General features: G+C 40.5%; 2 protein-coding genes and 1 long non-coding RNA gene across 6 annotated transcripts in view; 2 read left to right on the forward strand and 1 right to left on the reverse strand.

Annotated features, from left to right (window-relative positions):
- The window catches only part of LOC135112315 (D-aspartate oxidase-like), a 23,928-nt gene extending 17,104 nt beyond the window's left edge, over window positions 1-6,824 (forward strand). The window contains exons 7-8 of the mRNA XM_064026648.1: window positions 2,388-2,489; window positions 3,270-6,824. Of these exons, the coding sequence (XP_063882718.1) occupies window positions 2,388-2,489; window positions 3,270-3,392 (225 nt within the window). The 3' untranslated portion in view covers window positions 3,393-6,824. The remainder of the gene's footprint in view (window positions 1-2,387; window positions 2,490-3,269) is intronic.
- A 1,164-nt stretch (window positions 6,825-7,988) lies between these two features.
- On the forward strand, window positions 7,989-21,930 carry LOC135112310 (structural maintenance of chromosomes protein 4-like). Of its 3 annotated transcripts, none has more exons than XM_064026640.1 (9): window positions 7,989-8,065; window positions 9,968-10,255; window positions 11,760-14,237; window positions 15,100-15,267; window positions 15,686-15,859; window positions 16,603-16,794; window positions 17,006-17,238; window positions 19,672-19,855; window positions 20,945-21,930. In XM_064026640.1, exons 2-9 carry the CDS (start codon window positions 9,983-9,985, stop codon window positions 21,170-21,172), a joined length of 3,930 nt encoding a protein of 1,309 aa, XP_063882710.1. In that variant the 5' UTR covers window positions 7,989-8,065; window positions 9,968-9,982; the 3' UTR covers window positions 21,173-21,930. The 3 variants fall into 3 exon arrangements, with proteins under 3 accessions (XP_063882710.1, XP_063882711.1, XP_063882712.1); XM_064026641.1 differs by lacking the exon at window positions 7,989-8,065 and adding an exon at window positions 8,066-8,090; XM_064026642.1 differs by lacking the exon at window positions 7,989-8,065 and adding an exon at window positions 8,215-8,356.
- LOC135112311 (uncharacterized) lies at window positions 17,946-26,326 on the reverse strand. Of its 2 annotated transcripts, XR_010274268.1 has the most exons (5): window positions 26,163-26,326; window positions 22,575-22,676; window positions 21,648-21,737; window positions 20,715-20,829; window positions 17,946-19,627 (listed from the first exon to the last, which is right to left on the reverse strand). It is a non-coding gene; the product is annotated as an uncharacterized LOC135112311 (long non-coding RNA). The 2 variants fall into 2 exon arrangements; XR_010274269.1 differs by lacking the exon at window positions 21,648-21,737 and having other exon boundaries at window positions 26,163-26,324.
- Between the last annotated feature and the right edge of the window lie 819 nt (window positions 26,327-27,145).

Consider the following 27,145-nt stretch of genomic DNA (forward strand, 5'->3'; position numbering starts at 1 on the left):
CTTCCCCTTCCCTTTCCTTCCATTTCCTTTCCTTCTCCTACCTTCCCTTCCCTTCCCTTCTCCTACCTTCCCTTCCCTTTTCTTGCCTTTCCATCCCTTCCCTTCCCTTCCCTTCCCTTCTCTTCCCTACATCCCTTCCCTTCCTTTCCCTTGACACCCAACCTTCCTTCCCTTCAAGTAAGACTATATGTGTACATTTTGACAGCACCATGATACTCTGAGGCGGTTTATGCACGAGAGCACACGTTTCATTCTAGACTTTTTTTATTTTTTTTATTTATAGAATTGCAGTAAATATCGATTAATAAAAAGTTTCATGCTATCATAAAAAAAAAGTATTTGTTTATTTATATTCACCGTAATTACCTTAGTTTTTTTTCTTTTCGCTGAACACATTTCATTTTGCATTTTTTTAGTTGCAGTAAATATCGATCAGTAAAATGGTGAATGTTATCATAAAAAGAAAAAAAAAGTATTCACTGGCTTATACACGTTGTAATTACCGATTTTTTTTTTTTTTTACCGAGTTTTGAAAATTGTCATAGTTGCACAAGAATGACGTCTTGAACCCACTGATATAAGCCAACATTTCCTCCACTGTGAGCTGAGTGGGCCTTTTTTTCCCAGCCTTTTTGTTGCCCTTAGACAGATGCTCCTCTAGGTCAAAAAAGATAATTACTAAAAACAGATAAGTAGTTAAATAACTCGAGGTAACGGTTCCCGAACCGAGGAGGCGCCGTTTTTGGCCCTGATATATTAGGGAAACCGGACGTGAAACCGAGGAAAAAAAAAATAATGATAATAATAAATACTAATGAATAAATAATTAAATACATAAATAAATAAATAAATAAATAAATAAATAAAATGGAGAAATGTAATTATTCTGTAAAGGAGGCGGAGTGACCGAGCAGAGATAATTAAACAGACTCTAGTGGAGGTTATGACCAGTAACTTCATTATAGCCAATTAAAAATAATGAAAATAAGACACCCATTTTTTTTTTTTTTTTTTTTTTACTCCTTTCTACAACTTTGTTACTGCTGTTCCTTGAGCGTCCCAGTTCCACTAGAGCCTGATGGAACCACTCGGGACAAGATCGTAAGGCACTTCGGAATGCAGGCGCCGGTCTTAACTTTTTTTTTTTTTTTACGGGTGTCGTTCAATCCTTCTTCAAAAGTTAACAAAACACACGAAAAAAAAAAAAAAATACAGACAGAAAACCTGCCAAAACACACAGAAAAGTACATAATAAAACTCACGGCAAAGAAGAAGAAAACACAGCAAAAACAAAACAAAACAAAACAAACAACACAGACGGAAGACGCACCAAAACACAGAAAATAAATAAAACAATAAAACTCTCGACGAAAGGACAAAAACACACAAAAAAAAAATAAATAAATAAATAAACCCACGAAAAAAATAAATAAAATAAAAAAATAATAATAATAATAATAACAATAAGATAAACTGTCGCTACACTCACGAAACCCTGAAAACCCCTTAATGACTTCCACTAGAACCCGTTTAATTAAAAAAAAAAAAAAAAAAAGAGCAGCGAGTTAAGACAGTGAAACATTAAAGAACACGAACACCGGTTTAAGATATTGCAACAATCGTCAAACTCCAGAAAGCCCCAATAATTTCCACTAGAACCTGTTTATTGATAAGAATGAAAAAAAAATAAATAAAAAAATAAATAAATAAATAAAAAGCTGTGAGATATGACATTGATGTTGGTGGCTCTGGGATCTGTAGTTTATTCAGTGGCAAGACCTGAGCACGCATAAACCAGGCAGAGAGGAGCATAAAAAGGAGAGAAAAAAAAAAAAGAGGAGGAAAATCTAATACAACAACAACAACAACAACAACAACAACAACAAATAACCCTAACAGTGAAACGCTAAGGAACACGATCTCCGGTTTAAAACAATATAACAATCAGGAAAACCTTCAAAGCCTCTCACAATCCCCACTGAAACCAGCTCTTTCGATCTTGCTAACTGCATGCCTCCCCTCCTCACACGGCCTCGCTGCACAAGACTTTCTTCTTTCTTTCAGTCCACCTCTCTAATGCAAGAGCTAACCATCATTCTAAATCATTCATCCCTTTTCCGATAACCTCTGAAATCCTTGCTTACTTCTGTATTTTCTCTTTCCTATGACTTGAACTCTTTCAGGAGGGAGGTTTCAAGACACTTAGCATTCAATTTTAGGTGATCTTTTTTTACCTGTTTGGAGACTGGCGCTTCAATGGCCTTTTTTTTTTTTTTTTTTCCTTGGATATTGCTTCTCTCACATAAAAAATAAAACAATCAAAATAAAACACAAAAACTTATACAAACATTGCCCGTGATCTCTGCAAGCCTGTGTTTCCTCCCCAGTCTGCCCAGGTGGTGCGGGAGTGGGTTGGTCTGCGGCCCTGCAGGAGTAAGGGCGTGAGGTTGGAGGCTGACGAACTCAAGCTGTTCAACCGCACCGTGCCAGTAAGTTAACCTTGAACCGAGCGTATTGACTGGTCGTGTATATTTCATCTGTTCAGGCGAGGCGACCTTTCTTTATGTGAGCGAAGGACCTGCTTGTGAACTGCGAGTGTTGTTCAGTGTGTCTGCTTGCTTAGCTTGGGTTGCGTTGGTTGATTGGTTAGGTTAGGTTAGGTTAGGTTAGGTTAGGTTAGATTAGGTTAAGTTAGGTTAAGTCAGGTTAGTAATTTTTCTAGTTGGTTAGTTGGTTAGGTTAGGTTAGGTTAGGTTAGGTTAAGTTAGGTTAGGTTAGGTTAAGTTAGGTTAGGTTAGATTAGGTTAGGTTAGGTTAGGTTAGGTTAGGTTAGGTTAGGTTAGATTAGGTTAAGTTAGGTTAAGTCAGGTTAGTAATTTTTCTAGTTGGTTAGTTGGGTAGGTAGTCAGGTTAGGTTGGGTAGTCAGTTATTTTGTTAGTTGGATGGTTAGTTGTTTTGGTAGTTAGTAAATTAGTTACTTAGGTAGTATTTAGATACTTGGTTAATTACTTAGGCAATCATTTGGTTAGTTAATTGGTTATTTAGCTAGTTAGTTTGTTTGTTAGTTACTTGGATACTTAGTTAATTGGTGAGTTAATTAGTTAGTGTGTTAGTTAGTTCGTTAGTCAATTATTTAACTAGTCATTTAGTCGGGTAGTTAGTTAACTTCTTACTTAATTAATTGGATCTTGGAAGATACCACTTTTCACACCATGTATCAAGAACACCACAGAACAAGGCAGTAACAACACCGGTGGCATGCTTGCAGGTGATCCACAACTACGGCCACGGCGGCTGCGGGGTGTCCATGTTCTGGGGCTGCAGTCAAGAGGTGGCCAGCATCGCCTCGCGCCTCATCCACCGCCACCACGGCCCGCTCAGCAAGCTCTAGGCTAGGACCATATTTTGAAATGCCTCTGCCCTCTCCTCCACTACTTTCAAAAGGCACTACTTGAAACTACGTGTGTTTTAAGGATTTTTTTTTTTTATGGTTCTAGATTGACAAGATTTCTCTGTTATTAAAAAGGAGAAATAGTCTTGAGAACCCAGCTGATCATATCCGTGGCCTTTGAAAATAGTCGGGGGTGAAAGAGCAAAGCTTTTCTGAATACGGGCCTTAGATCACAGGAGCTGTGTGGCGAGGAGTGCAGGAATGGTGGGAGAAAATGGTGAAAACAGATAGAGAATTCCAGAGTTAATCTGTGAAAAAAAAAAAGTGGGACGGGAAGTGTCTTTTGAAAAATAGTCGAAAATAGTTTCCGAAATCACATCATAAGAAAGAAGAGAGGAAAGAAGAACACGAATAATAAAGAAGAAGAAGAAAAAAAAAAGAAAGAAGCAGAGTTCTGGAGTTTCCCATTGAAAATAAAAAAAGGGCAGAAAGTTCCAGAGTTCACAGTGAAAAGAAAATGAAAACATGCAAAGTGTTCCAGAGTCAACCAGTGAAAAATAACAAAAGAACAAAAGGTTCATAGTTTGTCAGTGAAAAGAAAAGTGAAAACGCTTTCGAAATAGAGATTAATTTAGTTTCGATTCGTAGGAAAGAAAAGAGAAAAGAAAAGAAAAGAAGAAGAAGAAGAAGAAGAAGAAGAAGAAGGAGAAAAAAATGAAAAAGAAAAACAAAAACAGGTAGAGAGTTCTAGAGTTTACCAGTGAGAGAGATGAAGGAGTGAAGATCCTGGCGAACTCTTGTATTAAAAAAGGGATAAAATAATAATAACGGTACTGCTCAGTTACGAATGAATAATATTGTGTTTGTATGGCAAGGGACGCTGAGTGTGAATCCTGTTTACCACTGAAATGGGTGAGAGAGTGAAGCTACTAGTTAACTCTTGCATTAGTAAAGTAGATATAATAATAATTGGGTTGTTTTTCAGTTAAGAACGATATAAGGGTGTTTGTATGGTTAGAGAATGCTGAGTTGGATCATATAATCATCTTCAGCAGTCTTAGCATGGCAGAGTAACTACACCACACAAAGCATTCCATCTCACTAGCAGGAGACAACCAGTACCTTCACCCCTTCATCCTTTCACTGGTAAACTCTCTCTCTCTCTCTCTCTCTCTCTCTCTCTCTCTCTCTCTCTCTCTCTCTCTCTCTCTCTCTCTCTCTCTCTCTCTCTCTTCTTCGTATTATTTTTATTTCTTTCATTCTCTCTCTCTTGTGTGTTCCTTCCTGAGACCTGATCTGCCTCACAACAGAAGTAGCGGGACACCTCCAAAGCTTATCATAAAACTGCCTCTATTTAAAAAACATTTCCCTCTTTTAACCTGCTTTTTTCTTTTCCTTTTTTGAAGAGGTGGCAAATTAACGGACTGTTCCCTTCTCTCCATACATGTACCCTTCTTGGTAAGCTTCCTTCGCGCACAAAAGAGAGAAAAATAATAATAATAATAATAATAACTTCCTTTTACAAACATCTTTTTTTCATTGATCTTAAGCCCTTACTCTGTTTTTCCAGTATATGCATGCCTCCATTACTTCCTTCATGCATAAAGAAGAATAAGAGAAGAAAAAACAAATAACTTTTACTCTTTCTATCATCTTTTCCACCAATCTTTTGTTCTCTGATTTATTAGTAATCTATTAGTCAAGACAGTCAGCAGATCAGAGGGCGTAAGAATGAATGAGAGAAGATTAAGTTGAAACAGAAAGTGAATGAATGCAGTAAAGTGATTTTGCTTTCAAACTACAGCAGACTGTCCTGTGTGAATGAGGAGGAAGGGAGGAGGGGCGGGAGGAAGACGAGAGGAAGACGATGCACGGTGAATTGAGAAGAAGGAAGGAGGAGTAGGAGGATGAGGAAGAACAAGAACAAAAACAAGAACAAGAAGACTAAACATTGCGAATAAGAACGAAGGAGGAAGAGGAAGAGGAGGAGGAAGAGGAGGATTATATAGCAGGAGAGGGAAGGAGGAAGACGATGCATTGTGAATAGAAAGAAGAGAGGAGGAAAGAGAAGAAAAGATTATACACTGCGAATAAGAACGAAGAAGGAGGAGGAGAAAGAGGAGGAGGAGGAGGAGGAGGAGGAGGAGGAGGAGGAGGAGGACAATAAATCAGTGGTTCCCAAACTACGAATGGACCCAGACTCAGAAACGCTCTGCTCTCTCACCACGACTGCCTACAAAGGCCACAGAGATGATTAGCCGGGTTGTCAAGAATGTTTCTCCTCTTAATAATGTAGAAATTTTGTTAATCTGTCACTAGAACTGTAAAAAAAAAAAAAAAAAAAAAAAAAACCGTGTAACTTCATCTAGAGCATTTTGAAACAAGTCGGGAAGTCGGGGAGCGGGCAGGAATGTTTCAGAATATGGAGCATGAAGTGCCCTTATTGCTACTAACAGGCTTACACACACACACACACACACACACACGTACGCCCATCCACTTCACTGCGTCGTGGGAGGGAGTGTTGTGGCGAGGCAGGGAAGGCACTCAGCAGCAGCGTCAGTGTGGCTCGCATCATTGATCTGTACAAAGCACGTAAGGAGAGTTCAAATAATTGAAATTGGACTGGGATGACATAGAATATGACCATACTTTGCACGGGAGTAAGGACTAGTAACTTACATAAATAATAATAATAATAATAATAATAATAATAATAATAATAATAATAATAATAATGATAATAGTAATAATAATAATAAAGGCAGCGTAAGAACACACCGATCTATTTACGTCTATCGTCTCCATCCTTTGTTCCTGGAGTATTCTCGTTGTATACTTTTTAAACACTTATTTCTGGGCAGATGACTTCACGCTCCCTCTCCCCCTCAAACCCCACTCCAACAACAACGTATCTTCCACACCCCCTCCCCCCTCCCCTAGAGTACCAGACGAACAAACATCATTGCAGTACTGTGATGTAAACAAGCCTATATTACCCACGGAGACTTGAGAGAGGTATGTGTTATGCTGTGTGTGTGTGTGTGTGTGACCGTATTCTGAAGCACTTCGGCCTCACACCACTACTTTGAAAAGGCTCTAGTTGAAGTTACACGAGTTTTAAGGGTGTTTTTATGGTTCTAGTGATAAATTAATAAGATTTCTACATCACTAAGAGGAGAAACAGCAAAGCAGAACACGGCTAATCATCTCTATGGCCTTCGAAAATATTAGTGGTAAGAGAGCAAAGCGTTTCAGAATACAGACGTGTGTGTGTGTGTGTGTGTGTGTGTGTGTGTTATGAAGTAATCACATCATGGTTACGGTATATAGTTACTTGTATACTTTTGATTATTTAGGCTAAGTACAGTACATGATGCCCTCCACGGATGAATAGTGGTACACGCATGGATAATAAATGCATAAACACTATTCATTTTGTTTTTTTCCTTCTCTGTGAGTCTAAGTTGATGCGTCCTTTTCTTGTCTGGTGTGCTGGTTGGTGGACTGAACTGTTTGTATTAAGATAACTAAATATGTAGTTAAGTAAGTAGATGTTAAGTAGATGGATAGATATATAGCCAGATAGATAAAATACTTTATTTCTCCTTCATTGCCATGTAAAATATGAATAGAAATAGACACAGACAGGCATACAGACGCACAGGTTGATAGATATGATCAATAATCAGGATAGGATAACAAATAACGGCTTAAGCTTGACAAAGTTACTTTAGAAAAAAAAAAAAGGAAGGAGTTGGTTGTCAGATACAATACTTTCAACTGAATAGGTTGTTAATGATAATAAGTCAATAGGGTATTTTAAAACAAGATTGCCAGTATATAGGCAGAACATACATTAACAAATGCGGTTAATTGGTGGAGATGGGAAGGTATGTATCATACAGGGACTGCGACGTGTAGGCCTGATGGCTTATCGCAGCTTCCCTTATATTCTTGTGTCTTTATGTATTGACAGACGAGAGTGCCAATGAGAAACGTTATTAGATAAACATGCATTATAGTAGTAGATTCCAGTTCTGTTCTTAAGAGTGTCCGTAGGATCTGAATAAATGGTAATAACATTTGTGGAGGCTCTGTAATGGGTGTTATAACGGAAATACATCTTAACCCAAGCATTTATTAGTGTAACAAGTATTTACTCTTCAAAGTACATTAGCCTCTTAATCTGCTGACCGATCGTATTGTTATTAGTATCTCCTGCCTCTTTCTTTTCTTATATAGCGATAACATATTGAAAATGATGAATATTCAAATTAACATTTTATTTCTATATCATGAATTTACTTATCTAGGCTTATAACAGATAAATAATTGTAAATGCAGGATCGATTCAAAACTTTGCGCCTTTGGGAAACATCTGAGCATCGCCTACTGTTTGATTATACAGGTACCATGTCATAATTAACCACATTTCCTTAGACAAAACCAGAATATCCAGTAAAGGATTAATATAATAAAAACTAATAATTTGTAACTCAATTTTTATTTAACAACCATATATTAAGCCAGTAAGCAGAAACAGAGGCGAAAAAAATGTGTTGATAAAAATCTCTAACTGGTATCTAGCCTTCACTCGGTTTGTTTACAAGTTTTCCCGCGCTGGTAAACTGCGGCTGTGATATTTTGTGACTTTCTTCCTTTCATTCGAGGTAATACATATTCATCTTCACCCAGGTATTGCAATAGTGTCTCCTGATGCTCCTGACGTGGCGCTGAAGATAAGGACGTTGTAGATATGAAATAATAGGGATTTTTATGTCAAGTTTTGAATCTGCTTATGGTCTTTCAAATTACGGTACTTGTATTCTGTCAATATCCGCCAATTTTCAAGGTTGTGCGTTTAGTATTTAGTGTTTCTATGTACTGAGGGGATGCCTGAGTACAGTGTTAGTGTCTTGCAATGAAGGAAGCCCGTAGATGTGAAGAAACAGACATTTGCGGTAAGTTTTGAATCTGCTGTGGGTTATTCCGCCAATTTTCCCAGTGGTTAAAGTACTATTCAGTGTTTTTGTGTACTGAGGAGATGCCCGAGTGTGGTGTTAGTATTCTGTAGAGAAGGTTAGTGTGGAAGTGAAATAATGGGGACGTTTGTGTCGAGTGCTGAATCTTGCTGGTCATTCAAATCCCGGAACTTGGATTTTTGTCAGTTTCCGTTGTTTTTAGTTTAGTATTTGGGCCCCTGAGTGTAGTCCTAGTGTATTGTGCGTGAGGCTACTGGAGAGGTGACATGACAGGGATTTTTGTGTAAGTTTTGGATATGTTGGTGGCCGTTCAGTTTCTTGTTATTTGTTTAGTACTCAGTGTTATTGTGTTGTGAAGGGAGGCCCCAGGAAAGATTATTGTTTATATATTTATTTATTTATTTAATTTTATTCAATAGTTTGTTAATTAAGAGATGGCTGGCTGTCTGACTCGCCCCCCTTACCTGGTCTTCATACCTGGTGGGCGTCCTGGGCACCAAACAGGAGTAAGGGGATTAGAAAGGCACACTGCTGATGCGCCAGACCTTACAAACACAAGTACACCCATAATCAAATGAGCCACACAAGAAGCCCCGGGAAGTGCATCATAAGCAACAGTAAAGATAAACGTGTTAGAAAATTAAGTAATATTAATTGTAATGTGCATTTAGTAAATTCCTAAGGTGGGATGTCAGAACAGCTTTAAAGGACTCAAGACTGATGGGACACGAAACCAGACTCTTTTTATTTATTTATTTATTTATCTATTTATTCAGATTATTTTATTAGTTTTGAGTCCACCCTGGTTCTGCCAATACATGACTGCAGACCCTACATTTTTTATCTTTATTTATTTATTTATTTATTTATTTATTTATTTTTTAATTTTTATTTATTTATTTATTTATTTATTTATTTATTTATTTATTTATTTATTTTTATTTAAGTACAACATTTTACATTTCCAAAGACCATCTTTGTGGCGAATAACACATGTGGTGGTAAAGTTGTGGGTTTACGATGCATAATAGACTTTTCCTCTAAATCACAACAGTCATTAAAGGCAAATGTCTCAAATTTCTTTTTAAAAATGTGTACGTGACCACTACTCTGCACATCTATCGGCAATAAATGTTATAATCTAGTTGCTCACTATTTAAAGCCCCTCGACCCCAAACCACCTCGTTGCAGACATTGAACATTTCATCAGTTTGTGACACTCTGCAGCCAGTATTCAATGACAATACATGGTGAAGTGATGCATGAGTCTGGTGTTAGTGTCAGGAGGGAAGGTAATAAAAAGAAGTGAAAGTTGTGATTAGAAGCTGATGTGTAAATAACAAATTTTTCAGGTTATTGCAGTAATGGAATATCTAGTAAAAGGAGCAAGGTCAAGAAGAAAGAGAAGGAGAAGCAGGAGAAAGTATGAAATATGTGGCTTAAAACATGTAAATAACTCATTAATTTTTTTTCAGGTTGCTGCAGTAAAGGATGACTGATAAAAAGAGTAAGAACAAGAGAGAAAAAAAGGAGAAAGAATGAAAGTTACAGCTAAAGATTGATGTGTAAATAACTATAATTTTTTTCCAGTTGATGCAGTGAAGGATGGTTGACAAAAGGAGCAAGGACAAGAAGAAAGAGAAGGAGAAGAAGGAGAAAGATAAAGACAAAGACAGTAACCAGAATGCCGAGCCAGAGAACAACGAGCCACAAGATGTTGAGATGGAGGAGGAGGAGGAAGAGGAGGGAGGGATCCGCATCGGGGACATCTACCTGCCTCCGCCACCGCCGCCAGCGTGCACCTTTGACAGCACGGAGCCGCGACTCATCATCACTCACATCGAGAATGAATTCTTCAAGAGTTATGCTGGAAGGCAGGTCAGTTTAGATCATTGTCTCCCGAAGCACAGGAAGAAAAGGGAAGTAGATTGTGATGCAAAGGGAACACTGCCTGATGGAGAAGGGAACGTTAAATGAATTCAGTTACTTTTACAGTCTCTGCTCTAAGGCAATTTGTATGATACCTCAGCACAACACAGTATACCTAACAGACTTACCACAGGTAGAGTTGTGGAGAGTGCTCTGCTTCATGAAACCCACAATAATTGAATAAAAGTCAAGGTGCCTCATGTTCCCTGTGTACACTGATCTGCATCTTGATACTCTTTTAATAGACCGTATAATGTACTGTACCTAGACATTGCATCATATAATTTCTTTCAGCCCTGCTAAATATGAATAGTGACATTGAAAAGGTTAGGTTAGTGTCTGTAGGTGAGGTGCATGCAGGTGCAACCTCCTGGTTAGGCTAGGTTAGGTTAGTGTTCCTAGTGGGAGTTCATGTAGGCACATCCCCTGGATAACCCTGGGTTAGGTTAGGTTTTGTGTTCCTCACCCAAAAACCCTGCATTCCCACATGTCCCCAAGCTTGCTGGAGCAGGTGTAATAGGTTTCTGTCAAAAGAGAGAGCAATAGTTGTAAGGAATACCATGAATTTTTGAAGAGTTACACTGGAAAGCAGGTCACATTCAAACATTGTCTATGATGTCAGAAAAGAAAGGAAGTAAATTGTGATGTAAAGGGAACAGTGTTTGATGGAAAAAGGAGTAGGAAAACTCTGGCAAGTATGGTACATGAATGGAATAGACTCAGTTATCTGATTGTTAGCGCCAAATTATTAGGGAGCTAGAAAAGATTAGACAAGTCTATGGACAGGGATGATAAGTGGATGTAGGTAAGTATGTCTGTTACAGGGACTACCTTGTGTAGGCCTGATGGCTTCTTGCACTTTCCTTTATTTTCTAATGTCTTGGAGTCAAGATCTTTATCTTATTCTGACACCTGTCCATCTCCTTACAGCAGTGGTTGTCTCTGCACTTGTATTTGAGAAAGCAAAGTTCAATAAGTTTGCATATTTGTGGTTGTGGAAATTGATGATTGATTTGTATATTTGCATTTGTGGAAGTTAATTTTGTGTTCATTGTGGACAGTTTTGTTTTTCCCAAGATTCATCAAGGTGCTTAAGAAATTCAGTTGACTAAATTAATTTGTAACATGTGTTTCCTTGTTCATGAGCAACATTTGATAGTAGTTTGTTGGGCCATTCAGTGTTTGTAGGTGGCATTGAGTGTCCTTCACAGGGATGGGAAGGAAGCATGGTCTGACTTCATGAAGCAACATATTTTATTTTATTTTATTTTTTATTTTTTTATTTTATTTTTTAAGAAGTGGTCTGGCTAGTGGCAACAAATTAAGAAAAAGGAAGACCGACTTGATGTTACAATCCCTGAAGAGAATCGGAAAAAAAAAAAAGTCACTTGAAGAAATGTCTTGAAAAAAATATATTAGTCATTGCTTGAGATTTACTGTCCATCCATTTCAGGTGCTGGGTCCATTCCACAAGAACTTCACATCAATAGTTGGACCAAACGGCAGCGGCAAGAGCAACGTCATTGACTCCATGCTGTTCGTGTTTGGCTACCGGGCGCAGAAGATCCGGTCCAAGAAGATTTCGGTGCTGATTCACAGTTCGGAGCAGCACCCAAACGTGCAGAGCTGTACTGTCACCGTGCACTTCCAGAAAATTATGGACAAGGAGAATGATGATTTTGAAGTTATCCCCAACTCTGGTTTCTCTGTCTCCCGCACAGCTTTCAGGGACAACTCCTCATATTACCAGGTTGATGGGAAGCGCTGTCAGTTCAAGGCCGTGGCAAAACTCTTGCGGCAGTACGGCATCGACCTGGACCACAACCGCTTCCTGATCCTGCAGGGTGAGGTGGAGCAGATCGCCATGATGAAACCCAAGGCCTTGACCGAACATGACACGGGAATGCTGGAGTTCCTGGAGGATATTGTTGGCTCATCCAGATTCAAGGAGCCGATTGAGCTACTGAACAAGAGAGTGGAAGACCTGAATGAGGCTCGGCAGGAGAAGCTGAACCGGGTGAAGATTGTTGAGAAGGAGAAGGATGAGCTGGAGGGACCCAAGGATGAAGCCGTAGAACACCTGAGACTGGAGAACAAGATAACGCATAAGACCCATGCCTTGCTGCAGTACCGGTGCTGGGAGTACTCGGAGGCCATGAAGAAGGCGGAGCAGAAGAAGCAGGAGATCAGTGAGGGTATGAGTGACATAAAGAAAAAACTGGAGGAGCTGGAGGAGAAGAAGAAAGAGAAGGAAGGGGAAATTCATACTCTCGGTAAAAGGCTGGAAAAAGTGAGCACCATGAAAGAAGAATATTCTGAGAAGTTCAAAGTTCTGGAGAGTGAAGATGTCAAGATGCAGGAAGATCTCAAGCACAAAAACCAGAAGAGGAAGAAGCTGATGGCTCAACTGGCTACTGACAAAGACAAGTTAGAGGAGCTGGAAAAAGTGCCAGAGAAGAATGAAAAGAGCATAGAGGAATGTGTGACTCTGAGAAACCAGCTTGAGGCCACAAGGAAGAAAGAGGATGAGGCGTATCACAAGGCCATGTCGACTCTTAACTCAGAGACACAGCAACTGCAGGACGAGAAGGCCAAATATGAGACACAGCTCATTGGCCTCAGGAAGACTGTCAATGAAACTAAAAGTGTTGTGGACATTGCTCAGTCAGAACTGGACATTTACCAGAGTACAGAGCGGACAGAGAAGAAGAAGCTGGAACAGATCTTGGACGGGCTGGAGAAGGCTGGGAACACGGCACAGACACGCAGGGCTGACGTGGAGAAGCTGGAGAAGGCTATTCCAGAGTGCAACAAGAAACTCAAGATGCAGCAAGACAAGCTCCTGAGGATCATCCCTGAGCTGCAGACTGTTGAGAACGAGCTGAGGACGCAGCGGCTGAAGCTAGAGGAGAGCCGCAGCGCCATGCAGTCCTCGCGCTCCCGGGGCAGAGTGATGGACGCCATCATGGAGCAGAAGAGGAATGGCAACATCAAGGGAGTGTTTGGCCGCCTGGGTGACCTGGGCGGCATCGACGAGAAGTACGATGTGGCCATCAGCACGGCCTGCGGTGCACTGGACAACATTGTGGTGGACGGCGTGGAGACTGGCAAGAGGTGCATCAACTTCCTGAAGCAGAGCAACATTGGCACAGCCACCTTCATTGCCCTGGACAAGATGGAGAAGTGGCGGGTAAACTGTGAGCGGCCCATGAACACCCCAGAGAATGTGCCTCGCCTGTACGACCTGGTGCGCATCAGTGACGACCGAGTCAAGACAGCCTTCTACTTTGCCCTGAGGGACACCCTGGTGGCCACAGACCTGGACCAGGCCTCCAGGATCTCTTACCAGAAAGGGCGGCACCGTGTGGTGACCCTCAATGGGGAGCTGATCGAAGCTGTGGGCACCATGAGCGGTGGCGGCAAGACAGTGCTGCGCGGCCGCATGGGCAAGCAGGCGGCCATTGTCAATGTGGATCCCCAGGAGGTTCAGGGTGCGGAGAACAAGGTGGAGGAGCTGACGCAGCGCACCTTGGAGCTGCGGAAGGAGCGGGGCCAGCTGGAGGACTCGGTGCACCAGCTGACCAAGGACCTGAAGAACATGAACCAGGACTGTCAGAAGTTCAAGATGGAGATTGATGCCGCTGAGCAGCAGCTTGTCAATCTCCAGCGACAGAAGGGTGTGCAGGAGGAGAAAGTAAAATCTGTTAAATCTGATCCTGCAAAAATTAAGGCAATGGAGAAAGACATTGCTGAGAAGAAGAAGGTGTACCAGAAAGCGGCTGCTTCCGCTGAAGAGGTGGAGGCGGAGGTGACAAAGATCCACAAGCAGATCATGCAGGTGACAGGCGGCAAGATGAAGGAGCTCAAGAAGGCCCTGGATGCCGTCAACAAGAGGCTGGAGAAGGTCAATGCGGAGATCACCAAGCTGCAGGTGAGTGTGCATTCATACTGCCATGAAGTGAAATGCTCTCAGTCACTAAAAGCTTGTGCATGAAAGATCCCTTCGTGAGTTTAGATTCCTTTGTACAGCTTGTGATTATATGATGAATTATTGAATTATTGTGTGTAGATATTTTATGAAATATTAAAGACTAGAAAGTGAAATAGGATTAAAGGCTTCAGGGGTTGGTTTGAAAGAAAAAGGACAAGTGTAGCACTGCAGTAGTGGAATGAGCATTGGCCAGGACAACAGTGCAGGTAGACTGTGGCCAAACAAACCCAGAAAGACAAGACAGGTCAAGGTGGGATGGAGCTGCAGCAGAAAAAGAATGAAAAGATGCAAAATAGGAATTAGTGATGAAATTCCTATCATTATAATCTTTAATTTACTTTATTTATTTATTTATTTTATTTATTTATTTACGAGTATTTGTTTATTTATTTATTTATTTATTTATTTATTTATTTTATTTATTTATTTATTTATTTATTTATTTATTTATTTATTTATTTATCTATGCCCTCTCCACATGGGCAAACAAGGCTTAGTGTGAATGATGTGTGTAGGAGTGTGTGGTGCTTTGTCTGGACCACACTGTAGGGGATTTATTTATTTATTTATTTATTCATTTATCTATTTTATATACTGTGTGTGTGTGTGTGTGTGTGTGTGTGTGTCTCCTAAAACTGCTATACTGATAACAAGTAAACCCATACTGGAACTTCAACATGCACAGTAAACTAACAAACAAATATACCAAGAGAAAAACTATTGTTAGAAATTAATAATGTCAAAACATGTCAATAAATATGTATGTACAACTATTATTATTAACCTTGATCTGATGTTGTAGGTTGCCATTAAAACTGCAAAGCGAAACAGCAAGAAGACACAGGACAACATCGCAGCCATGGAGAAGGAGCTGGTGGAGGTGCAGGAAGAGCTGAGGGGCATGCAGGCCAAGCGCTTAGAGATTGAGCAGGCTGCGGCAAAAGTGATTGAGGCCCTGGAGACTGTTGCTGTGAGTTTGTTTGTTTGTTTCTCTCTCTCTCTCTCTCTCTCTCTCTCTCTCTCTCTCTCTCTCTCTCTCTCTCTCTCTCTCTCTCTCTCTCTCTCTCTCTCTCTCTCTCTCTCTCTCTCTCTCTCTCTCTCTCTCTCTCTCTCTCTCTCTCTCATATACAGCGAGAAACAGAAAAGGGTAAATGAAAAAAATTACAAAAGTGAGAAAATATGGAAAATAACAGAGAGGGAGAGAGAGAGAGAGAGAGAGAGAGAGAGAGAGAGAGTATTCCCTTACATCGGCAAACTGGATCACTGTCTTTCTATATTTCATCTGTTCACAGTGTAATTGTATTTAAGAGAGGAGTTCCAGTGTGTATGTTTGAGTATTGCCTTTCATTCCTGTTTGTGTTGTGGCTCACTGCTGCTCTCATTCCCAGCAAGAGGATGAGGAGCTTGGGACACAGATGGCGGAGCTGAAGGCCGAGCGCGACAAGTGTGTGAAGGAGGAGAATAAAATCAAGTCTGCCAAGATTGAGATTGACCAGGAGTTAGACAAATATGAAGAAGTCATCAAGGAGAACAAGTCCAAAGCTTCACATGCAAAGAAAAAGGTTGGTGTCATCTCATCTTGTGTCTTGCTGTACAGGGAGTCCTCAGTTTATGATGGTCTCAACTTCTGCTGGTTTGTTATGATGCAGTGTTTGCCCCTGTACATTCCCCCCATTGTTGATTTTATTTTTTTTTTTTTTATTTGATTTTTTACTTGATTATTTTTTATTTACTGTATGTCCTCCATGTGTTTTTTACTGGTACAGTTGTTATGTTTTTAAGTTCTTGATTATGACTGATTATGACTTTACAGAACTAAAGCATTAGCACCAGTGAGTGACACACTGTTGGTGCTTGGTGAGGCTGGTTCTGACCTACGCTGAAACTTGGTTTACAGTGTGGCGTAAGAACAGAATTCCGTCTTTCCTTGAGTACCTTCCTCTATACCAAAGATATTTTAGTCAGGTTCCTCTTAATGTTTTTTCCCATTGAAGAAGTAGAATCCTTGTTAAACCATCACTAAGGTCATTTAAATTTTAGTCTTCAAAAACCAAAAGGAATTGTACTTGAACCTTTTGAAATAGTCGAGGTATGATGCAGAAATGTTTGAGAGTATTTTAAAACACTTCTCCCACATAGACTATATATTTCAAAGACTACAGAGATATTTAGTCAGGTTCCTTGTTAAACTATCACTAGTCATAGAAACATCCCTGAAAACCATGACATTCTATTTGAGTCTTTTTTAAAACAATTGAGGGAAGATGCTGAAATATTTGTGAATGTGAACCATTAATTTTAACAGATCAGCCGCTTGGAGTTGGCCGACATCCCCATCAACAAGGAGGAGGAGGACAATGCTGAGCTGGTGACCCTGGAGCCTGATGAGCTGAAGGAGCTGGACCCCAAGCAGCTGGAGTACCAGGTCACTGTCCTGCAAGAGAAGCTGCAGGAGTCCAAACCCAACCTGGCCGTCATTCAGGAGTACCGCAAGAAGGTGAGCTGTCTATGTCTGTTGTGCAATGCAGCCAAAATTCTCTGTTATGTAGTGTGGTGGTCTGTGTTCATATATAAGAATAAATAAAAGTTTTTTACCTGATTTGGTGAATTGTCCTTGTGTAGCATTGCAAAGAGAGGATTAAGTGTATTGGTGCTAATGTTGCCTGGACCTGCAGGAAGAGATTTACTAATGTTCCTTCCACCTGCAGGAGGAGATGTACCTGCAGCGTGCGGCAGAGCTGGACGAGATCACCCGGCAGAGAGATGAGCAGCGCAAGTACCATGAGGACCTGAGGAAGCAGCGCCTCAATGAGTTCATGGCTGGCTTCACCATCATCTCCAACAAGCTGAAGGAGATGTACCAGATGATCACCCTGGGCGGCGATGCAGAGCTGGAGCTGGTGGACTCCCTCGACCCATTCAGTGAGGGGCTCATCTTCAGGTGAGACGGAGACCAGTGCTGCCTGGTACACCACTAACAACATAACAGTGCCTAGCAATGCATTGATTGGGTTTTGAGGTCCCACAGGAATGAGATTGTGTGATTCCATGGGAGGTTGGCTGTATTTTGTGGACCTGACATTGACTTGAAATATTTTGGTAATGCAGTGATTATTTATCACATTAGCAACACACCAGAAGGCATATAGGAATGCAAATCTATGAACCTTTTGCACAACCACTGAAAACTGAACATTATTTTATGGAGCCATTTGATCCCTGGAGGCAATTCCACATATCAATAGTCTCACACTGGTGTGGGGGAATTGGGTGTGTTAGGGAGAGTACTTGTTCTAGAGCAAACTGCCCAAGCTGTGTGGCTGATGCCCATAAAGTGAAGGGCAGGAGTATTTTTTCTTTTTCTCTTTAACATTAATCTTATTTTTTCTTTATGTAAAAGCATTTGCGCATCTCAGCTTTAGACAGTTTGTTTGCAAACACGTACACTGTTCCTCGTGACTCCTTAATGCTCTTGTTCATGCTTCAAAAATCTTTAGAATTCAGCATTTTCATATAGACATATGTATGAGTTTGATCTCATGTTTACGTTAGTTAGCCTGTGCCTATGCACATTAGTTTTGTGCATAGGGTTTCCATACCAGGCTAAGATTACAAGGATGCAAATAGGTTATTAATCCAAAGCACAAATAATTTCCCATTATTTATTGTGTGTAATTTTAAGAGTAGTACATTGCCATAAAATCAAAATATCACAATTGCATCTGTTAGAAGCAATAATGGTTTTCAGGTGAAAAAAAGTTCCACTAGCCAATTTTGAGGGAAAATTGTCCTTGTGTGTACTGTGAGCCTTGCATTTTGAGGTTGCATGTTGCTTGTAATGTCCACTTTACAGTAACCATTTGTAACCATTTCATAGGACTATCTAGAGACAGTGTGTCATCAACGTTGTCACTATCAGTAGTAAATAAAATTAGTCCCAGTTGTCAATTACCCTTCCATGAGAGGGAGGTGCTGCTGCTGCTGGTCTTGGAACAGTACACATGAGAAGCTTAAATCAAAGATTTGACAAAGTGTTCATTTTCTCATCTCATATTGCTTCTGAATCATGTAAAGCATTATTGTAATTTACCATAGGTCACTGTTCTCTAGTAGTTCAAATATCTGCTGCAATCTATGTACACATACAATTTACAGTTCCAAAGTATCTCAGGATATGAAAATAAATTTCAGTTCATTCTTGGAAACAATTCCACAATTCAAAGCTTCTTTACATAAGTGGTGGCAACAATACTCCTGTCTCATGGAAGAATATTGGGCAGCTCCTATTAATTTCTCTGTGGCATCACTGACAACACTATCTGACAAACCTATGAGAAAGGTGGTGCATGAAGTGGGCCAGAGAAGTAAGATGTCATCACACAAGGGAGGCTGTGTTAGTCTCATCAGGTGGCAGTCTTCCTGTGGTTTGTGGTTCTACCTTATCTTGCCCATCAACTGTAGTCCATTCATTTCAAACCTGCAACTGGAACCTAAACTACTTGTTGCTGTTTGGTCCATGGCTCAGCCTGTACCACAAACAGACACAAGACACTGGCCTCCACATTGTTTCTCTTCCCTTCCCAGTGTATCCCTTGTTTTGTTCAGTACTTCCATGGCTTCCATGATTATTGGACAGAATTTTGTGTAGGCGTTACAACAAATATTACAAGTGACATCACAAACAACAAAAATTTTTATAGTATTTTTTAATGATGCTGTAAATAAAAATGGAAGTACATATTATAGGAAGTTCTTTAGATGATGGAATTAAAAGTTTCAGACAAAGCATAAAGGAAGGATGGTAAGCAACTTTATCACAAGCTGTAGCTGCAAGACAACAGCAGCTCTGGCACTGTGAGGACACACACACACTCAGCTACTATTGTCTTGTGCTAACAATGTGGGATAAAGGGCTGCTTACCACCCTTCCATTCAGCCTTATCCAAGATATAACACCACCATGTTCAGAGCTTCCATGTACTACCATTTTGATTTACATCAAGAGAATATCATCAAAAGAGCAGCATAGAACAAAAAGTGTTATAAAATCTTCACTCCATCCATGACAAATTTGTATTATCTGTTATCCTTTAGTGAGTTTTAATTATGATAAAGCATCATAATCCATGATCATTCTTGTCCTGTGATCAAGAAACAGTATTGAACAAATAGTGAAGATACAAGAAAAAACAACTCACAGTGAGGAGAGGTCAGGTCAATGTCAGCAGTAACTGATTGACAGGCTGACAATGCTACAAGAGCTGCTGTATAATTGGTGACAAAGTTGCAGAAGCCTCAGCTGCAACCCATGAATGAATGGGCAGTCTCATCTGGAAAGTAACACAATAAATTATTAACACATTATTATTTTCAGTGTTCGGCCACCCAAAAAGTCTTGGAAGAACATCACTAATCTGTCTGGAGGAGAGAAGACGCTGTCCTCTCTGGCCCTGGTGTTTGCCCTGCATTACTACAAGCCCACGCCACTTTACGTCATGGATGAGATAGATGCTGCCCTCGACTTTAAGAATGTGTCTATAGTTGGCAATTATGTTAAGGTACTTAAGTGACAATCTATAGTGCAAGAGGCCTTAAGTACGTGTCCATAGTTGGCAGTTATGCAAAAGTATGAGTGAGTGTACAGGGCAAGGAAACTGAGGGTGTGTACATAGTTGTCAGTTATGTGAAGGTATGACACTTTGGGACAATGTGAATCTGTGGTGAACCAGTTTATATGCAAGAGGCTGTGGAAGTGTCTGTGGTTTGTAAATATACTGTGGGGGGGACATCCTGTGGGTCTGTGGAGAGAGAGAGAGAGAGAGAGAGAGAGAGAGAGAGAATCACATTAGTATGATCCAGTGTCTGAGAGAAGACTTAGTTTTTCAGTTACAGTCGTTTCTGTTTGGTGGCCCTTTCCTCACCCAGTGCTTAGTTTCTCAGTTAGTCATATAACTTTATGCTGGTGAATCTTTTGAAGAGGTACTAGAGAATGCATCCCAGGTAGGCACTCAACTAGTCTTGCTTTAGATAACACTCAGAAATCAGTCTTCACACTATTTGTTTATAAATCATATCAATATTCCCTTTCATGCTTTCCCTCAACCCTTCTAAGACAAGTTCTCTACACCATGTTTCTCCTATCCACTCCACACATTCTTCAGACACTAACTCCATTACAGTCAAGATCCTTTCCTACTCACATCTTCCAGCCAATATAATGCATCATTCACATCACTCCTTCCTTTAATCTTGGCTTCATGTTCATTCCAAGCTGTTTAAATTTAAACAGTTCTCCAAGAACGACATTTATATTCATTCCAAAACTACAAAATCTCAACATTGCATTATGGTTTCATTTCCATCTCTTTCTCATCATCACACACACTCAAAGCTTACCTCAAGACACTAATACTTTACCTTTGCTGGGAAGCCTTCTTATTAATAATTTATTTAACTTCCTTAACCATTTCCAACTCTTGCTGTTGATTCCTGGCTGTTTTCTTCCATTCTTAGTCCAACTGATTGGTTCCCTCTGCACATTGTAAATAAAAATTTCATTACTCACACTGTCGTCCATTGATTGTTTTATAAGTTGTTTCTGAACTGTTGTTTCCCCAACAGTCATGGCTTCTTGTTTTCTATTACAGGAACGAACAAAGAATGCCCAGTTCATCATCATATCACTGCGGTCCCAGATGTTTGAACTTGCAGACCGGCTGGTGGGGATCTATAAGACTTACAACACCACCAAGTCTGTCACCATCAACCCTGCCAAGATCATGGCCAGCCTAGGTGAGGAGTGCACCCCAGCATCCACCACCCTCAACAAAACACTTGCGCCCACCACGGCCCCCACAGCGGAGACTAATGCGTAGATGTTTATTCTAAGCCTCTAGTATTTAGTGAAATTTTTCTATATCATCTTCTACCCATCTGTCTGTGATGCCTTGCCTACTCGGTGCCCCCCTAAAGTGGCCTTGACATTAGAACCATAGGCACTCCCTTCTTGTTTTCCCTCATACATACATGCATAATAAAGAAATATGAAGACCACACATCCATGCCTCACTACATGCTTCCATTGCAAAACTCTCCCCAGGTTCTCAATCTACTTATAAACATTTTATTACTACAGTCACTATGCCTTTAAACATAACACCAAATATGTCCCATCCTTCTCCTTTCTGTCATTCTAGTTTCTCTGTCTTGTACATCTTTCTAACCTTCCTACCATCCTTTCACTACCCAACACAACATTTTCCCTTCCACCATTCTTACCATGCTCCTACTTGTCTAATTTTCATCAGTACAACATGTGGTTGTTTATAAACCTTCAGATATTATACTCACTACTTTGACAAACAACACATTTTTCTTAAACTGTCCACCACTGCTGTAATCCTCCAGGCCTCAGTTCACTGCCCATCCCTCCATGTGCACCTGTGGATCATTTTAGCAGAGAAGTGTTTGTGAGGAATGTCTGTGCCAATGATAACCAGGTGCTCCCCACTCATCTGCTCCCCAATTTTCTAAAAAATTTCATTGAATTAGAGAAATGGAATCTAATTCATTATCAATAATAATTACAGATAAGATTTTATACAGTTATGGATTTATTAAAGCTATACTTTCATTTTTTTCTTTAATTTTTTCATTTTGGTAATCTTTGTAAAAACTAACAACAAAAGAATATAGTTGTGTGCATGGACAAAATGGAAAACCACAGTACTGAAGGTTAGATTTTTTTCAAGTTACAGAGCCTAGACTGGTACTATGTGCAAAATAAGAAAATATTACAAAATGTTTTAAGCCAGTGGTTCACAAACTTTTCACGACAATTTAATGTGGCACATTAAGCATGTTACCTCTTTCACAAAATGTCCAACACTAAACTTGTTGAGTGACTGTACTGAACCACACCAGTCAAAATAGTATTTTGACAAGTGTGGCTTGCCACACAAATACACAATTGCTATTTTCTAATACTGCATAATAGTTTTTAATGTTTATTGGTATTTGGTTAAATTTTATTTAATCATATGTATAAGGTTAATTTTACATACTAATATCAAGTTATCAATAGTCATGTCACAAACCACAACTTCTTGATTTCCAGATTTCTTATTTTTCTCTCTCCTGCATTACCCATGAAAAATTATCATTATCCCCAGTTTGAGAACCACTTTAAGAGAACATTGTCTAGCAGTGAAGGGGGTAAATGCAATGAATAACAAACCAGTAAGCACTGTCTCCTCAACCAAGATTCTGCAATGTTACCTTCATGGAGAGTGCTGCTGGAGGAGGAGTGAGAGGCGAGGAGAAACATGCCACTTGTCCACACACTCAGCTTCCTTCCTCACCCCACAACGTCTGCAAGCCCTGAAACGGAATTAAAGGTTACAGCTTGTACCAGCCAGAGTATGGAGGAACATAAAAGGGAAAGAATACAGTCAAGAGTGAAAGACTATTTGGGTGAGAATTTTAATAGTTGGTAAAGTGCAAGGAAAGATTTTACCAGGCCAAAGGAAGAGGAGGAGTGTGAAGCTGGCAGAAATGAAGAATGAGGAGGTTCCCTCCCCCTAAAAGTATAAGAAATAAAAAATAAATAAATAAATGAAAAACTGTCTTTATACAGATGAACTACATTTTTGTTGAGATTGTTCATTCTACTCTGAAATCTCTAGGAAGTAAAAGAAAAAACATCTAAGGTAAATATTTTACAAATGACTCGGCAAAACAGAAAGCCTTGCAAACTGAAGAACCCTCTGACATTGTTATCGAAATCATTTACTATTGTTGATGAGTCAATATACTTTAGTTACCAGAGGAATAAAGGGTCCAAAAAATTATCTTTGAACCTACTGAAATAATTTGACCCACATCTAAAGCGTTGTGGTAAAGATCCCTGCCTGAAAATAAACTTATCAGTATTTCTACTACACTCTCGAGGGTGACACGTTATTCCTTTGATGATGCCAGCCTCTCTACTGCCATAAAGAATGTCATCAGTATTCAGACCAAGGGAACCACAAAATGTTACCCAGGGAATAGTCACTACGCTTGACAAGAATGCAAGAGACAAAGCTGGCACTTAAGAAAACACAATTAGCAATACAAGAAACAATACACACCAACATGCCACAAACAGCTCACCTGTGTGGATGAGTGACAACAAAGCCTGTGCTCAGACCGTCAACATCAAGCTGACCTGCCAGGGACATAAATTTGGAGGTACTTACATCACTGACTGGAGGCTGACTCAACGCTCTGATCGGGTTCACCAGAAGAAAGGGTAACCCCACACCACTGATTCACAAACTGTGTGCCGTGATCAAAGCCCACCGCTTAATTTTCGATAGGCGTCTGCTTCTTGATTTCGTGCTTTTGTATGGCTGACCTGCACTGCGTTGTCTACAGGACTGGTGTGCTGGCAAAGTACACTGAGCAAGAAATGAGCACTGCTGCCCTACACACACGCAATGCGCTCTGACGCTGGAGCCAACTGAGGGCTGGGGCCTAAGAGGAACAGTGACCAGCTGGGCTAAGTCTCAGGTCAGCAGCACTAACGCACCACAACGCACCCTACACCTCAGAATCACTGTATCACCAAGTACCCTACACTTCAACACTGTACCACAACGAACCCTACACTTCAACACTGTACCACCAAGCACCCTACACTTCAACACTGTACCACAACGCACCCTACACTTCAACACTGTACAACCAAGCACCCTACACTTCAACACTGTCATCACACCCTACACTTCAACAAGTCATCACACACCCTACACTGCACACAACGGCCTGCACCTGCCACAGTCACTAATGCACGCTGAGAGAAGTAATACGCTAAGAGAAGTAATAAGTTATAAATAAGACAGGAGAATGTGATTTATAAATAGATAGGAACAAAAATAAGATCCTAATTTATAATGTGGAAGATTCGAGATGGCGGGATTAAGAATAGCGAACAACTTCAAACATTTAGGAATACATTAACCAACATGACTGCTTTAAAGGTCACAAGTAAAAGAGGACGAAGCAAATATCTTGGCAATTCAACTTCATTGTAAAAAAAATAATTAAGAAAAAAAAAATTGCTAGAAGAACCTTGCACGTCAACATTGCACTGGCTAAACTTTGTAACTTAAAAAAAAAATTAAACAACTGCAAGTCAATGAAAACATTCAACAAAGCATACACAGCCATCCTGAAAGCACTTCCCCCCTCACCCCCTGCCTCTCCACAGTATCCTCGCACCACAGAACATTTCTACAGCTCATACCTCTTATCGCGCTGCAGCCGTCGCTCTACCATCACGTCAAACAACGGCGTGACTGGCCTTCAAAATAAGAAAAAAAAAAAAAAAAAAAAAACTGTCACCCGTCTTTGCAAAGCGGAGGTGGAGCAAAACTAATGGCAGGTTCACACACACACACGGACGCGACGAGGCAAATGGGCGAGCCTCTTAATGTGTAGCCCCTGTTCACCCAGCAGCAAGTAGGTATGGACTGTAATCCGAGGTGTTGTGAGCTCGGTGTCCCGGTGTGTGGTGTGTGAGTGGTCTCATTCCTACCCAAAGATCGGTCACTATGAGCTCTGAGCTCTTTCCGTTGAGGAACGGTTGGCTGGGTGACCAGCAGACGCCACACACAGGCTCACAGCCCCTGTGTGAGGTAGTTTTCATACAATTTCTTGAGACGGACGGCATCTGATCAGGCATAGTGCATCTAACATTACTTTCAAAACGTTCTGGCACTTTCTGGACATTTCGTGACGTTTGTAGTGAATATTTTGAATGTTCAAGATTATTTGTACGATTCTCTACAAGAATTCGACACCAAGAGAAAAATTACTTATGATACTAAGGCCCATATGCTGCGCAGCACCTCCCACTACCTTGAGAAGGTACTATTTGAGACTAAACAGGTTTTTAAGAATGTTTTTATGGTTTTAGTGACAGATTAACAAAATCCCTACATTATCAACAGGAGAGTAGTAGTAGTAGTAGTAGTGGTGGTGGTGGTGGTGGCGGCGGTAGTGGTGGAGGTGGTGGTGGTAATAGCTGCAATAATAGTAGTCGAGTAGTAGTAGTAGCAGTCGTCGTAGTCGCAGTCGTCGTAAGCGTAGTAGTCGTAGTAGCCGTAGTCGTAGTAGTAATCGTCGTAGTAGCAGTAGTCGTAGTCAAAGTGGTAGTAGTAGTAGTTTAGTAGTAGTAGTAGTAGTTTATTAGTAGTTGTAGTTTAGTAGTAAAGTAGTAATCATAGTAGTAGTAGTAGGGGTGGTAGTAGTAGTAGTAGACTACTATTTGTCGAACTACTTTTTTCCAGTGTTTCAATTAGCTTATTAACGGAAAAGTGAACAATGAGGATTTCCAAGAGAGAGAGAGAGAGAGAGAGAGAGAGAGAGAGAGAGAGAGAGAGAGAGAGAGAGAGAGAGAGAGAGAGAGAGAGAGTCTCATGGGAAACCTTTGCCTTTACCTGGAGCTTAACTCTAGTGAAATACAGAATGTACCTACTCTTTGGCGTTTTCACAGCTCAGGCTTATACCACGTTATGTCCAATGGGAGACACCTGATAGGACTACACATGAGGGGGATTAACATACTCCCCACAGCCACGCCACTGAAGGGAATGAATGCTAAACCCCCCACGTGTATATTAAGATAAGATTCAGGCAACACGCACCTTGAGACACACAGTGGCCCGTATTCTGAAACGCTTTGCCCTCACCAGGACTATTTTCAAAGGCCGTAGAGATGATTAGCAGGTTCCATTGCATGTTTCTCCTGCTAATAATGTAGAAATCTCGTTAATCTGTCGCTAGAACCATTCAAACACACAAATAGCCATGTAACTTTACCAGTAGACTTTTGAATGTAGTGCAGGTGCGGCGCAACAGATGTGCTTCAGAATCTGGATCAAGGGGTCGTCATGTACACCAAGCTGAGGGAAGGTAGCGGGGAGGCAGGGTGCGCAGTGCTACCCCTACCCTCCATCTCCACTGCCGCCTGACTGAGGAAAGAAGAGGGCAGAGGAATTTTCAGTGACGTAGCGTTGAGTTGCCAGTGACTCGGACTTAAGCCATATTTCTCAACCGTATTTCTTCACTTCCCTAACATTTAACATGATATAAAACCCACAAATTATCCCGTAAACTACACCAAGAAAAGGATTATAATGATTTCTATATGTACGTGTGTTTCTATTTAACTTTAGAAACGAGGCTGGTGGAATCTGGCGCTGCTTCAAGGGAAGGATTCAGCGAGCACTGTGAAGTGCCTCGACTCTTGCTGATAAGATAATGTTGCCATATTTCCGTGACTGCGAGCGACTTGAGAGCCTGGGTACCCTTGAGGAGGCGGGCCAAGGTGTTGAGGTGTGGAAGTGTTACATCAGAGGACAGATAAATGTATTACGGCAGTGTTTTCCTCGTTAGATTACAACTGAAGCTTCGAATCTCTCTCTCTCTCTCTCTCTCTCTCTCTCTCTCTCTCTCTCTCTCTCTCTCTCTCTCTCATGGTGAATGCAAGACTGACAAATTGCAAGTCTCAAATAATGAATGAGACAACGTATAAATGAGACAATAAATGAAAGGTACACATAATGACCACTTGTCTGGGATGACACCATCACCACCACCACCACCACCACCACACACTAGTAATGCTGATCTACCTCACAGCTGCTCCTCCAATCCTCTCCTCAGTTTCAATTCCACACGAAAAAAAAATAAATAAATAAAAAAATAATAATAAAATAAATAAATAAATAAAATAAAATAAATAAAATAGCAGAATAAAAAAAAAAAAAAATACAAGGTTCCTGGTCATCAATGCCGTGGTA

This window comes from Scylla paramamosain, chromosome 23, assembly GCF_035594125.1.
Source record: "Scylla paramamosain isolate STU-SP2022 chromosome 23, ASM3559412v1, whole genome shotgun sequence".
NCBI lineage: Eukaryota > Metazoa > Arthropoda > Malacostraca > Decapoda > Portunidae > Scylla > Scylla paramamosain.